Genomic DNA, 15,015 nt, shown 5'->3' with positions numbered 1-15,015 from the left:
ACATTTTTATTGTAATCAATATGCATGCAAATGTGTGTCTAGCCGTATAGTTTGCTGTTTTTGTCTCGGTGATAATTTGTTCATGTTTTTAAAACTACTGTACAGAATTTGTTTAGAAGAATCAATTATTTTAACTTTTAACTTTGGGGTTCTTAATACATGGGTCCCATGCAAGTAATATTAAACAGGTGAGCTAAACACTTATTTCACGCCACCCTGCCCCGTTTTTTATTAGAAGTATTTCCGCAAAGGGGGAAAGGGCCCTTGGGGCCTTATATGGCTCAAGGAGGGGAGGGAGCATGCTCCGTGTCCTTTAAACGTATGCCTACCCTGGTGGATAGAGTCTCCAGGCCAGTGTTAGCATGCTCCCTTCCCTTAAAAGAAAAACAATTTGCTAATGGGGATGGGGTCCGAGGTCACGACCCTCCACAAATTGAATGAAAAGTGGAAAGTAGTATTAAATGACTGGCAAGAGCTGCTAATTTATATTTCACTAGCAAGAAACACCCCATAATACCCCAGGGCATTTTCATCTAACATATTATATAGCTAGTGGTGCCCCTAGAAGAAGTAGTGGCACTACCAAACATTCTATTTTAATGTTGTTGGGCTGCAGCATTGCCCCAGTATCATTGAAAAAAACTCAGTGTCCTGGATCATTAAGTCCATGACCCTAGGAGAACTGTCCATATTTTTTAAAAGCAACCAAGCAGGGCCTGTTTGCTCTTCATTTGGAGTGAGGAGATCTCTGGTTCTTGGTTCAATGGTTACTCTTTCATGACACTGTTCGAATACAATTTCAAACTCTGCTCCATCATTGAAAGTTTCATGCTGATCCCTCCAGTGAGAGTCAGAAGAAAGAGGCAAGGAGTACCAAAAAGTTGATTCCCCATGTCAATTTCCATAGGAAACTTTGCTCTGCAACACAGAAAAAAATGATAAACAGAATTTCCCAAATTTGACACAATGTTACAACTTTTTCAGAAAGCTTCTTTTTTGTGATTTGGCGTATTCCAGACAGCATTTTTAATTACATTTGCATGTGATGCATTTGCCACTGAAAAGCCATATTTTTCCAGGCCCTTCGGTCATTCAGCTGCAGTTTGGTAAAATGCACTAAACACATTCTTGAGGTGGGCACAATTGCCTATAGAACTAGAGTCACATGTTATGTTATGTGAGATAAACCATCTCTACGTGGTCACCCCTATTTATACATTATTCAGTGATCGGAAATGCATCAAAATGTTTCACAAACTTCTGAAAGTAAACATTCGCACCTTTATAAACATCCCCATTATATCCAATGTGTCTATACTACTGTATTACAACTGTTTAATACAGACATGGGTCAAGATATGCCCTGGTCAATAATCTAGTCTCAACTGAAGCTTTGGGCGTTCGCAAGTTTTGCAAAAATCTTTGGTGTTCAGGAATAATATACTTTTCAACACTATTCTGCAACACACATCAAATGTGGCCAGTTTTTACCAGGGCACTAATTGCACCCCAAACTTTAGTGATTTACAAACTATTTACCATATAGCGTTGAACATGTTCAACAACTCATTCCTCAAGGATTTATGCTGCATCATTGATGTTCTCACAGTAACTCGATGCTGTAGATGACTATAGATTTATGAGTGATGTCATAAATTATGCTATTTGGGATGTCATCAGACACGTCATCAATTTTGTGATTTACCATTTCGTATAATGTAATATAGGAGGTCAGAAACAGTGCATAGTGGAGACACAAGTTATAATTAACTTTATAAAGAATAAGTAGTGAATGTCAACGTTTTGTTTTTTAACATTACCTTGTATCTTATTTCAACACCAGCCTATAACCCCCCTTTTAATCTTTGTTTTTTTAAAAGTTTTTTCATACTAAGCTGTTTTTTAAAATGCACTAAGATCTTAATATCATACCTAACTATGTTATTCCCAGTATGTCTAACAACTGAATGTAATGTGAAATTGTAAGTTTTGTTCAGTGCTAGAATTGTAAACGTCTCGCTCAGTACAGCTAAATCTGAAGTTCAGATTATTTATTAGGATAAAATGTGCAGAGATTATTTGAGAGTGGCTTGATGATACCCATAATCAGAGTAGCTGTACCAGGCTTTGCTTTCCACCAAAATACGAAGTAGATTACTGCAAATAAATTGACATTATAAATTTAACATAATAAAGAATTCTCATGGTATTGCTAACATATGACTAATTGAAAATGCTGGTTTCACCTATATCAAATGCTAACTTAAGTACCAAAGTTAACCTCTTTGTGATGGGACAGCTTTGTCAATCATGTCCATATGGTATTCAGAAGGGCGCATTTAGAGGAGCGTTGTTACCAAAGTAATCCATTGTGATTTACAACTAATGCATTAAATGCATTTTACAAATCTAGACCAATGGCATTTTTTAAATTGTTGCATTAGTGATATAATTCATTTTAATTTGCTGTGATTTCGTGTCTTCCCTTTTCACTTCTCCTACATGCAACTATTAATTCGTGGCATATCTGAGAAATATCTTTATTCTGCACATTGCTGTGCTTTCAATTAAAACCTTGCAGGGATTCAGGTGACTGCAGTTAGTATCCTCTGTGAATTTCTACTACCAGCTTTAAAAGGAGAAGAAGGATTAGTACCATAGACAAATTATGCTTACTAATAACATACTTGTCTGTTTATAATATCTGCCTGATTTCCCTATTTAAATATATTGAATAATTAGGACACACCTGGTATTATGTGTTTGGTATTTTGCTTTAAATTAGAATGTCAAATGTGATATCTAGCAGGAAGGTTTGATTCCATGCCCGGACCCAATAGTAATAATTGAAACACATTGTTCTGATTCTCCCCAAATAAAGTTTGTGTAACAAGAGTTTTAAAGTCTAAAACCAGTGTAAGTATTTTGCTTTGACATTCAAACAGAAATAGATAACTGGATACACTAGACTGCTGCCTAAAAGGCTCCTCCTATACCAGTTAGGCATTATTCTACTAACAGACAAAGAAATCTGTAGCTCTTTAAAACAAGTTTGGCAAAGACAATAGATCGTTCCATGGCAAGCCTACAATGTATACAATTTTTTTTATAAACACATACAGTAGATATTAGGAATGTAAAATTGTTAACAATTAAATGATCTGATGTCTAATGGTAAATTGCATGTGTTTTCAAAAATAAGATTTAAACAAAGGAACTGTCTTAAATGTGAAATAATTTTAAAAAAAAGACATGAAACCATAAATGAAAGCATGGCTTAACCTACCAAGCCTGACACAGAAGTGAACTATTTTATCGCTGGATATGTACAATGCCAAAATGACACTGATTACTGTACAGAGGGCCAAGGGCTGAAGTGGCCTAATACGCTGTCCAGTCTGTTGGCTGCAGTAGAAAAGGAAGCTGTGAATGAGACTTGAATAAAAAAAAATAGGAAGAGAACTGTCCAAAATATCCTTAGTGTTAATATATAACCTTCCAAACACTTTTATGTGTATAATTAGAGAAAACAGCAATCCCTTACACTCACCTTCTTTCCAAGAGGCCATCTCATTGGTATACATGGTGCTCAATTCACTTTTACAAAAGTTAGATAATAGACGTGACCAAATAGTTTGTTTACAGTCAACTGCCATGATTATTGGCATCTGATTCTGTTGATGAAAATTCATTGACCACAACTAATAGTAGCACAGTGTTCGAGTTTCTAATACAGCCTCTTACCTTATTAGGATCATTTACTGATTGGCAGAATGTTTATGGCCATCATGCATTCTGGAAATGTCGAAACAAAAAAAAACACAAACATTTCTGAGCATTTGGTTGTTTGTCAGGTGAAAATACACATTTGTGCATTAATAACTCCTTCATTTCTTACAGACAAACATTATTACACTGCTTGGTTTTACAGAAAACGGTGTGTTTTGAAGTGTATGAATACATTGCACCTATGTGTTCTTTTAATAAAAAATGGGTTGTCTGTCTTCAGTGGTTGTTGATGTAGTAGGATTGAATGGAGTTAATCTACTAAACTGTCTCTAATATGATCACGATAAATAATATACTTTAAGTTATGTTGCATTTGTGGAGTTAAAGAAAACATATAGAAACAATAAGTCAATGCCTGGAGAAAGAAATGGCTGATAAATACACGCACTCAAATATTTTAACACTATTTCAAATTATTTCTGTTTGCAGTAAAAACCATTTAATCGGCTGTGCATTCCTCAATTATAAGAAAATGGAAGAGGCGTCTGTGAATATAAAGGAACTAGGTATGGATTTCTTTTAAATAAAAAAATGTCTGTGTTTTTGCAGATTTGGCACTGTTGCTTTAATTCAGTATGTAGTCTATCAATGCCCCCCTCCGATCTCCCCCTTTGAGGTCTTGAGCTCAGTGGATTTTGTGGGGAAGATACTTCGGGCCAGAACTCTAAATTTCCGCCATATTACTTCACAAAAATCCATCCTTCCTTGTCTTCTTGAGTTTCTAGTGCTTACTAGAGTTCATCCCTTCTTCAGGTGTTTAAAAGTGGGTGTGTAGGTTTTAAGAGATGGACATCTGTGCCCACTCCATCACCCCTGATCCACCATGTAGTAGCATATGTTTTAGTACTTAGCCATGCACTGCTCATGGAACCCTGGTATTGTGATGTTAGGGACCCATATGCAGGGCTGTGGGGAACAGCAGTTGGAGTTGGACGGCACCGCTACCTGCAGCTTACTGTGAGAAGCTATTAAACAGCTTAATTGTCCTTACCTTCAGTCTCCATCATTGAAGCAGCACAGGTTTTGTTGGTGATGAGTTGTGAGTGAGCTGCTGACACGTACCCACTGGTCATTGAAGAAGTGTTTCCCATACATGTAATATTACTTGTGGGTGACTAAACCTAAGGTATTTGTACATGGATATTTGTGTCGTTGCGCATGGGGGATAGACGATTTGTCGATAAAAGCACTTTACCTGCTTTTTAAATCATGTGTGGGCACTTATGCGTGGTGCAGACCTGGAACGCTACTATCAATCTCTGAAAAGCAGAGCAGGTCAAGCAGATGAGACGCATGCATAAGCTTGAAATGCAGCGTCAAGAAGCACAGATGTTGAGCGGCCATTTTGTACAAACAATCAGAGATCGGAGGAAACCAATGATGCTAAGTGCAAGAGGCATGCACTTAGTTGAGACACAGCATCATTTAGTCACGGAGTATCCTATTTTTGTGAGGTATATCACAGCCTGTGCCAGACGTTTTGAACATCACTGTATCCTGAAGAGGGGGGGTCAGTGCCCACAAGATGAGAGCGGAATCACTGATGCACACAGCTTAGTCATGTACCGGGGTGTTGGCTGATTTTCTACTTGCTGACACGAACAGCATGCAGGAACTCCAGCATTCTAGGAGCTAATATTAACAAGCATTGGCATAGCCAATAGGTCTCGCTTTTGGGACCTTATAAGTACTTAGTTATGCAGCACAATATTCTTGGTGCACAAACATTAACTGTTGCATGGTTAAACACTTATAAGGTCCCAAAGGCGAGACCTATTCGCTATGCCAATGCTTGTTGCTCTTTCTTAGCCCAACAGCAGCAAATAAGAAGCGAGAAATGGTGGCACAAGGGATCAATCAGGAGATGTCACGAAGGTGGTAAAGGGGTATATGATGTCACTTCTGCTACCGCTGGTCTTCTGCTCAAATGACATACAGAAGAACTCCTGCTGGTGACATGTCTTGAACTCCCAGACCAAATAAGTATTTCTTAGGACATGCACCTTCTTTCCAAGAGGCCATCTCATTGGTATACATGGTGCTCAATTCACTTTTACAAAAGTTAGATAATAGACGTGACCAAATAGTTTGTTTACAGTCAACTGCCATGATTATTGGCATCTGATTCTGTTGATGAAAATTCATTGACCACAACTAATAGTAGCACAGTGTTCGAGTTTCTAATACAGCCTCTTACCTTATTAGGATCATTTACTGATTGGCAGAATGTTTATGGCCATCATGCATTCTGGAAATGTCGAAACAAAAAAAAACACAAACATTTCTGAGCATTTGGTTGTTTGTCAGGTGAAAATACACATTTGTGCATTAATAACTCCTTCATTTCTTACAGACAAACATTATTACACTGCTTGGTTTTACAGAAAACGGTGTGTTTTGAAGTGTATGAATACATTGCACCTATGTGTTCTTTTAATAAAAAATGGGTTGTCTGTCTTCAGTGGTTGTTGATGTAGTAGGATTGAATGGAGTTAATCTACTAAACTGTCTCTAATATGATCACGATAAATAATATACTTTAAGTTATGTTGCATTTGTGGAGTTAAAGAAAACATATAGAAACAATAAGTCAATGCCTGGAGAAAGAAATGGCTGATAAATACACGCACTCAAATATTTTAACACTATTTCAAATTATTTCTGTTTGCAGTAAAAACCATTTAATCGGCTGTGCATTCCTCAATTATAAGAAAATGGAAGAGGCGTCTGTGAATATAAAGGAACTAGGTATGGATTTCTTTTAAATAAAAAAATGTCTGTGTTTTTGCAGATTTGGCACTGTTGCTTTAATTCAGTATGTAGTCTATCAATGCCCCCCTCCGATCTCCCCCTTTGAGGTCTTGAGCTCAGTGGATTTTGTGGGGAAGATACTTCGGGCCAGAACTCTAAATTTCCGCCATATTACTTCACAAAAATCCATCCTTCCTTGTCTTCTTGAGTTTCTAGTGCTTACTAGAGTTCATCCCTTCTTCAGGTGTTTAAAAGTGGGTGTGTAGGTTTTAAGAGATGGACATCTGTGCCCACTCCATCACCCCTGATCCACCATGTAGTAGCATATGTTTTAGTACTTAGCCATGCACTGCTCATGGAACCCTGGTATTGTGATGTTAGGGACCCATATGCAGGGCTGTGGGGAACAGCAGTTGGAGTTGGACGGCACCGCTACCTGCAGCTTACTGTGAGAAGCTATTAAACAGCTTAATTGTCCTTACCTTCAGTCTCCATCATTGAAGCAGCACAGGTTTTGTTGGTGATGAGTTGTGAGTGAGCTGCTGACACGTACCCACTGGTCATTGAAGAAGTGTTTCCCATACATGTAATATTACTTGTGGGTGACTAAACCTAAGGTATTTGTACATGGATATTTGTGTCGTTGCGCATGGGGGATAGACGATTTGTCGATAAAAGCACTTTACCTGCTTTTTAAATCATGTGTGGGCACTTATGCGTGGTGCAGACCTGGAACGCTACTATCAATCTCTGAAAAGCAGAGCAGGTCAAGCAGATGAGACGCATGCATAAGCTTGAAATGCAGCGTCAAGAAGCACAGATGTTGAGCGGCCATTTTGTACAAACAATCAGAGATCGGAGGAAACCAATGATGCTAAGTGCAAGAGGCATGCACTTAGTTGAGACACAGCATCATTTAGTCACGGAGTATCCTATTTTTGTGAGGTATATCACAGCCTGTGCCAGACGTTTTGAACATCACTGTATCCTGAAGAGGGGGGGTCAGTGCCCACAAGATGAGAGCGGAATCACTGATGCACACAGCTTAGTCATGTACCGGGGTGTTGGCTGATTTTCTACTTGCTGACACGAACAGCATGCAGGAACTCCAGCATTCTAGGAGCTAATATTAACAAGCATTGGCATAGCCAATAGGTCTCGCTTTTGGGACCTTATAAGTACTTAGTTATGCAGCACAATATTCTTGGTGCACAAACATTAACTGTTGCATGGTTAAACACTTATAAGGTCCCAAAGGCGAGACCTATTCGCTATGCCAATGCTTGTTGCTCTTTCTTAGCCCAACAGCAGCAAATAAGAAGCGAGAAATGGTGGCACAAGGGATCAATCAGGAGATGTCACGAAGGTGGTAAAGGGGTATATGATGTCACTTCTGCTACCGCTGGTCTTCTGCTCAAATGACATACAGAAGAACTCCTGCTGGTGACATGTCTTGAACTCCCAGACCAAATAAGTATTTCTTAGGACATGCACCGTGAAGACATGCCCCAGATATGTGCACTCCAAAGACTTTTCTTACAGCATGCACCCTGAAGACATGCCCCAGACATTTACGCCCCAAAGACATGTTTTGGAACATGTTCCCTAAAAACATACCCCGGACACCCAGACCCTGGAAACATGTCTTCGAACATGCACTCAGGACACATGCCACTGACACCCATATCCCAAAGTTATTTCTTGGAACATGCTTCCTGAAGACAGTCCCAGGACACAAGTACCCCAAAGACATGTCTTGGAACATGCACCATGAAGACATGCCTCGGAGACTCAGAACCTAAAGACATACCTTGGAACAAATACCCTTAAGGCATACCCCGGACTTGTGTACCCTGAAGACATATCCTGGAACATGCACCCTGAAGGCATACTCTTGACACGAGCACCCCAAAAACATCCTGAAGACATCCCAAAGACATGTCGGAGATATGTGCAGCCCACACAGATGCACTCCAGGAGTTCAGCCATAATACATGGCCTGGCCATGTGCACCCGTGGGAGGAAGGGAGCCCAAGACAGCTCCATGTTAGCCTAGAGTTCAGCCTTCTGCGTGATATTAAGAAGTGGGAACAGAGTTCTGAACGGAGGACGATGGATGCGTGCAATTCTCACCCGCTGGACGTGAAGCGACCCCCCGTCACTCGCTCCAGACCTCTCTCCGTCCCTCCGCGGCTCTCTCCCATCCTCTGTGCTCTCCAGCTCAGAGTGCAGTCTCAGCTGCCTCAGCAGAGCAGGGCTGCAGCTGCCACGGCTTTGGGAGAGGGGTGCATGACAGAGGTGTGAGTCAGAGCAGAAACTGAGCCAGAGTCTGAGAAACGGACGGGGAGGGCAGAGCAACTGAAAACATGTGCCCCAAGCAACCTCCCTTTAGCAGGGCCTGGACCGCTCGTCAAGACAACACAACGATATTGTATCGAATGGTAGCAACTTCTTCCGGGAGACAGAGGAGAAAATAGCAGGGAGAGCCATAAACATAGACGGAAGAAGAACAGGGAATGAGGGAGCAAAGTAAAGGGGTGGAATGAGGGAAGTGTCAGGACGAAAGGAGAGAGAAGACAGAGAGAGGGAAGAAGCGCGAGTGCAGTAATGGACTGTCAGCCAAAGTGAAAGCATTTCCCTTGGGGGAGCGAGCAGTACCAGGAGCGATAATTGCTAACACATGGCGCCAAAGCTCACTTCTGCAAGGGAATCGCCAAACGTGCCCACGTTGCCATTGAAAGCAATGCAACACATGCACGTTTTTAGAGCGAAAAGTGAAGTGATTCCAAAAGGTATTTTTCCTATGCAGCTCATGCGCGCTGCGTAGACGAGACCTAAAAAGGGAAATGGCTCATTGACACGCACAGCGCATCTTATCTCATCTCATTTCAGGCACAGGTTTGCTGCATGCTCAGCATATTCCAGGAAATTATTTTGTTGCAGATAGGCTCAGCACACTTCATGTTACCACTGGAGATGGTGTGCTATAAAGTCTGGAATTAACAAAACATAGCCCTGTAACTTTCTTTCATAACATGTTGAAAAACTTTTCCTGTTGTCTTTAATACTTCCAAATGCTGATGTGCAGTCCAATCTCCACATTTGTTTGACATTTTATGACTACCATTGGGAACATCCTTATATTTTTCACCAATTCCATTATCAGTGCAAATATTAGCTTATGTCAGCACTACACCACTGAGTCAATATGTGTTTGACCAGCAGATATTCAATTACTTACAATACAGTGTGTAACTTATCTCTAAGGAAAGGTTTTGGGGTTGTTCTAGTACAGTTTTAGTTGATTGAGAATTGCACAATATTTTTTGTTGTTGGTATTAAACTCTGTTTGAAATCCAGTGCTTAGGAAAATGCTAGCTGTATGGCCTCCTCCCCATTTCCTACAAACATCAGGTGATGCACATTTAGCCTAGAAAGAATGGTTTGAAACCTTATAAATATATTTTGGTGCAATTGATGCTCTACGCTTTTGGCCAGAGAGAAAAAAAAACATTTGTTCCACATGTTAGGCTTTGAGGGCATGGCTATTTTGAAAAATGTAACCCAATGTTGAAGTAGTGGAACTGGAGGAAGAATTGGATGAATACCAGGAGATGGTAAATAAATTACAGGATAGCTTTGATGTCTGACCAACCTTAGTGGTTGTTATGCATACATTCTTTAAAAGAGTCCAGCAAGCAGGAGAAGATTCAGATACGTACATAACAGGACTCAGAAGGCTGGTGGCTGAATGCCAATTTGAAAATGTTGCTGATCAGCTGGTGCAGGATCAATTTATTGGTCACTGCAGTGATAAAACCATAAAATAAAAATTTTGCTTGTTGGAAATTCATCTTGAGAAGCAACAATCACAATGACTAAAAGTATAGACACCTGGAGGCGTGGCTGAGAGCACAAACATGAAAGATGCTTGAAGTGGAAGCCTTGTTCCGGCCTAAAAGAAATCCTGCATTTCTCTGGGAGTTGGCTGACCTCGCAGCTCTAAGGGAGAGTATTACGGCTGAATCAACCACAGAGAAAATAATGAGGTAAATCTTGACCCCTTCCGAGATAGGTGAGATGGCGAAGGAAGATTCAGCATGGATGCCTTAGGCTGGGTGCTCAAGGAAGGCCCTGTGCAGCCTTAGGCTAGTCTGTGGTTGTGCTGATGGCTGTGGGCCCCTTAAAATTGGAACTTGACCCACGAGGCCCTGTGTTAAAGAGACCGAGGCAGAAGCAGTTGCGGGCCCAAATCAAGACTAACCGCTGCTGAGGTTGGGCGGCATTGATCCTAGAGCACTGCTTCGGCAGTGAGTGTACCGAGCCAGGGAGCAGTACTCAGAGGAGCCATCATCCTGAATTGCTGTAGAATTGATGGTGCAACCAAGAGACCGCTGCATCCGTGATTGTGAATGCGGACTCAGTTGAATGAAAGTACATGCCAAATCAGCCCTATTGAAACCGATAGCCCAGACAGAGCTAGGATAAAAACAAACACGGAGACCTGCTTGCAGGCTCCCCTAGAGACTATTGCACCAAAAGGCACTAATAGGGCTGTTGAACTGTTACCCGGGCCTATATCCATTTTGCAGCATGGCCCTGTTCTCCAGAATGTCAAGATGCACAGACAGAAGGCTAAAACAGGGGGAACGCAGCCCAACATGAGAGAGCCCTCCCCACTGCCCACAGAGAAAGATCCGGGTGAGCCTACCGATACGGAGGCCGCGCTCCGTTTACACCTGGACAATGTATTGGCGGCAATAGCTGACACTAAAGCGGCCCTGCAGGAGAATATCAGAAGTTTCAGTGGGCTTGGGGCTCCTACAAGCTGAACGCCATAAACTTTCAGACAGAGTGAAAAAGATAGAGGGAGTAGTGGCAGAGTCCACTCGGAGCAAAACAAGTAGCTGCACGACTAAAAGAACTCGCATCCAGGTTAACAGTAGTAGAGCAATGAGTGGAGGATGCTGAAGGGTGTAATAGACACAGTAATATAAGAGTGGTAGGGATCCCGGAGCGCACGGGAGGTTTGGACATGCTGGTATTCCTGGAAGACTGGCTAAGAACCAAAATGGGCCCAGAATGCCTCCTCAAATTCTTCATGCTTGAACGGGCACATCGAGTCCCTGTGAGTTGGGGAGGCCTTTCTGACCAGAGGTGACCAGGCCTCTCCACTACCGGGATCATAATACCATCCTACAGCAGGCAAGGGAGCATGGCCCCCTATGCCTTGAACAATAGCAAAATATTGTTGTTCCCTGATTTCGCAGCTAAGGTGCAGGCACAGCGTGCATCCTTCATAGAGGCCAAGAGAGCCCTCCAGGAGGCAAGCTTGCAATACTCTTATCTTACCAGTGAAACTCCAAATCATCCTGGATGGAGCCACCCATTTCTACGACTCCCTGAAAGACACTTGGACCTGGCTAGAGGATTAGAACAAATACTCAATCTGGTCCCCGCAGGATGAAATGAGCCACCAGGAAAAGACCGCGTTGAGCAAAGAAAACTAGGCCTGGGCAGTAAATTTCGTTCCGCTCGAGGAATTTGTGATGTTTTGACATTTTCGTGTTCCGCGGAGAGCGCAAAAATGTCAAAACTTTCACAATCTGCCAAAAAACTGAAGAATTACCGGGTCCCTGCATTCGCCGATGAGTTTTCCTATGTGTTCGCGTGTGCCATGAGATGTTGGATTGTTACTAGTCGGTCGCGCCATACCGCCTGAGTTTGTGATGGCAAACATCTAATTCGACCCAGGACAGGAAATAAGCATCGCAAGCAAGATGGCCGTGCCCATTAGCGACCGCATGGGCAATTGGAGACAAATTTCCCCGCGAGCACGCAAAAACACATCGTGAATGGGCAGGAAAAGCAATCTCTGCATCTTCGTGAAAGTTCCGCGCGCTCGCAGAGATTTTGATCAATTTTGCGATAATTTGCAAAAGTCATTTTCGCCCACCTCTAAAAAAAAAACACCCATCTGCAGAGACCTACACTATTTGAAACACAGCAGGACAGGAAAGCAGCCCCGCAAGCCATACAACAGATCATGTTGCCACAAAAATCTGACAGACTGGAAGATACGCCTTCTGAGCTAAGGGACCTAACGGACTCGATGACAACACAGGAAATGAACTTGGCATGCTGAAAGTAACCCCCCTCACAGTGGATGACATTATATGAAGGCTCAGAATCTGGGTGGACACACAGAAGAGTGGGACAATTGGAGGGGAGCACAGGATCTCATCTTCTAGAGTGCATTGGTCAACCCTTCAATCCACATCCTGGGCTGGGATGAATCCAAAGTCCTAGAGCTAACTTGACTCACCCTCCCCCCACCAGAGTGGTCCACCAGAGAAACTGTGGATGATGTTCTCTCTGTTATGAGGTTGTTTTATCACAGGTTTTGACAGCATGCCATTGCCAGGCTGCTCTTGGGATGAGGAGTTGATTTTGATGTTTACGACCATGGGCTCCTCTACATATAATCTTAAAGTGTGGTCGGGTCACATCAGAAGATGGAGAGGGGTGGGTGAAGTGACAAGAAGGCCACAATAGAAGAGGTCCAACTATTATCCTGGAATATTCAGGGTATGGGCTCCCCCGCCAAACGCTATAATATTTTTAATTGTATATGTCAAAGCGGACCGCAGATAGTAATGCTGCAGGAAACACATCTAAAGGGTGAGAAAGCCTCCAGGCTCCGCCACAGATGGCGGGATCTGTCATTTGCTACCACATACTTAGCTTTTTCACGTGGGGCCCAAGTGTGGATAAAGCTAAGTACTCCCTTTCATACAACACATACAATTATTGACTCTGAAGGGTGATATGTTATGGTGAAGGGATTGATGGGCAGGGAGGTGACACTGGGAAGCATCTCTATGCCCGAACCAAGACCAGATGCAATTCCTACATTAACTCTCCAAGCCCGTATCAAAAGTGGTGGCAGGTGATTTAGTCCTGGGGGTGATTACAATTCCGCTGCAGATATAGACCTGGATAGATCCACCTCCCTATTACGTGCTACAGCAGCAGCCATGACGCCTAAAGGTTTCTGAGATGGGATAAATGGTTTGGAACTATTAGAAATTTGGTGACTACATAATGAACACAACTGGAATACTTCTTTTTCTCCCCACTATATGGTCTGCATACTAGACTTGATATGTTTCTATGTTCAAGGCATCTCTTGTCAACAATAGTGGGGGTGGAATATCTGGGATGTACCCTCGCAGATCACAGCCCACTACTTCTGAATTTTCGAGATCACAGCAATACCATTATGGAGACTAGACCCCAACTTACCGGGAGATGATTGCTTTAGACATCAGTTGTCCACCTTATCTTGAATTCTTTTCAACTGAATCAACATACTGCCAGCACCTCACTAATAGAGTGAGATGCTTTTATGGTGAAAGTGAGAGGTCAGAGCATGGGACAGGCAGTGGGCATGCGTCAAGAGATTAGAGAACTCCAGACACTGGTAACACAAATTCATTAGATTGCCGGCTAGGAACGGACAATGAGGCCAAGAGACAATTATCAGACACCAAGAACAAATAGAATGAAGCCTTTGAACGCTTGCAGCTATTAGATCTACCAACTTATTGGGAGAGAACACGTGGAATGGGGGAACAGTGGGAGCCTGAGGAAGTACCCGAAGAGTTGATGAGCGAGTACTTAGAGGATGTACGGCTTAATGGAGCAGTGGTGATGGCAGTAGACCAGACTGTATGGAAGTGCTTGGGGGAGGCAATCTTTATTTGCAAAGCAACCTTCCACATGACCTATATTCCTTTTCTGGTAGCTTTCCCAAGCTCAGAACTAGGGCCTACAAAAATGCTGATCTCCACACAACAACTATGATTACTATTATTTCATATTTTTTTTATTTTTTATTTTAAGATATATATATCAAAAGGTAAGAATTAACATTTCAACATTGCATTTCTTTTCAACATTGTATCTTATATTTTCATGATTCAATTTTGCATCTGTTTTCAAAATATGAGAACTGTTGCAATAGCTAAAATTTGAAATGAGAAAAAGAAACAGTCCCCTACACTCACACCTCATTTATATGACCCACAACCATTTCACTAACATAATACACACTTCCATTACGCGCCCCAGACCAACACTGCATGCACAAAGGGTAAAAAACTGGGTGACGATTGCAAAATAAAGGGGCCCCCTAATACTGAAGAGAAGTACACCTAGAAAGGGAAAATACATAATGTAAATACTCTAGGGCTACTTCAGACCATTAAATCCCTCAAACCATTATGAGGAGAAAAACAGACTATAGTGACACTAAGAAATTAGAAAAGTATAAAAAGATGTATTCATTAGTTATCTTTTTCCTTTTATTGAATAAATATAGAAACATATATTAAAAGTAAGGAATTTCATACAGAGACTAGCAAATATACAACATTCTGACAACACTCATTCCCATCCACAAACTTACTACAT

General features: G+C 41.8%; 1 protein-coding gene across 2 annotated transcripts in view; it reads left to right on the top strand.

Annotated features, from left to right (window-relative positions):
• The window catches only part of LOC144784709 (ATP-dependent translocase ABCB1-like), a 916,046-nt gene that overhangs the window by 109,478 nt on the left and 791,553 nt on the right, over nt 1-15,015 (top strand). For both annotated transcript variants that reach the window (XM_078663661.1, XM_078663660.1), the window contains exon 3: nt 4,219-4,295. In XM_078663661.1, coding sequence (XP_078519787.1) covers nt 4,262-4,295 — 34 coding nt within the window. In that variant the 5' untranslated portion in view covers nt 4,219-4,261. The remainder of the gene's footprint in view (nt 1-4,218; nt 4,296-15,015) is intronic.

The sequence above is a fragment of the Lissotriton helveticus genome, chromosome 10, assembly GCF_964261635.1.
Source record: "Lissotriton helveticus chromosome 10, aLisHel1.1, whole genome shotgun sequence".
Lineage (NCBI taxonomy): Eukaryota > Metazoa > Chordata > Amphibia > Caudata > Salamandridae > Lissotriton > Lissotriton helveticus.
The sequence above is the reverse complement of the archived record's forward strand: the minus strand, read 5'-3'. Positions and strand labels throughout refer to the sequence as shown.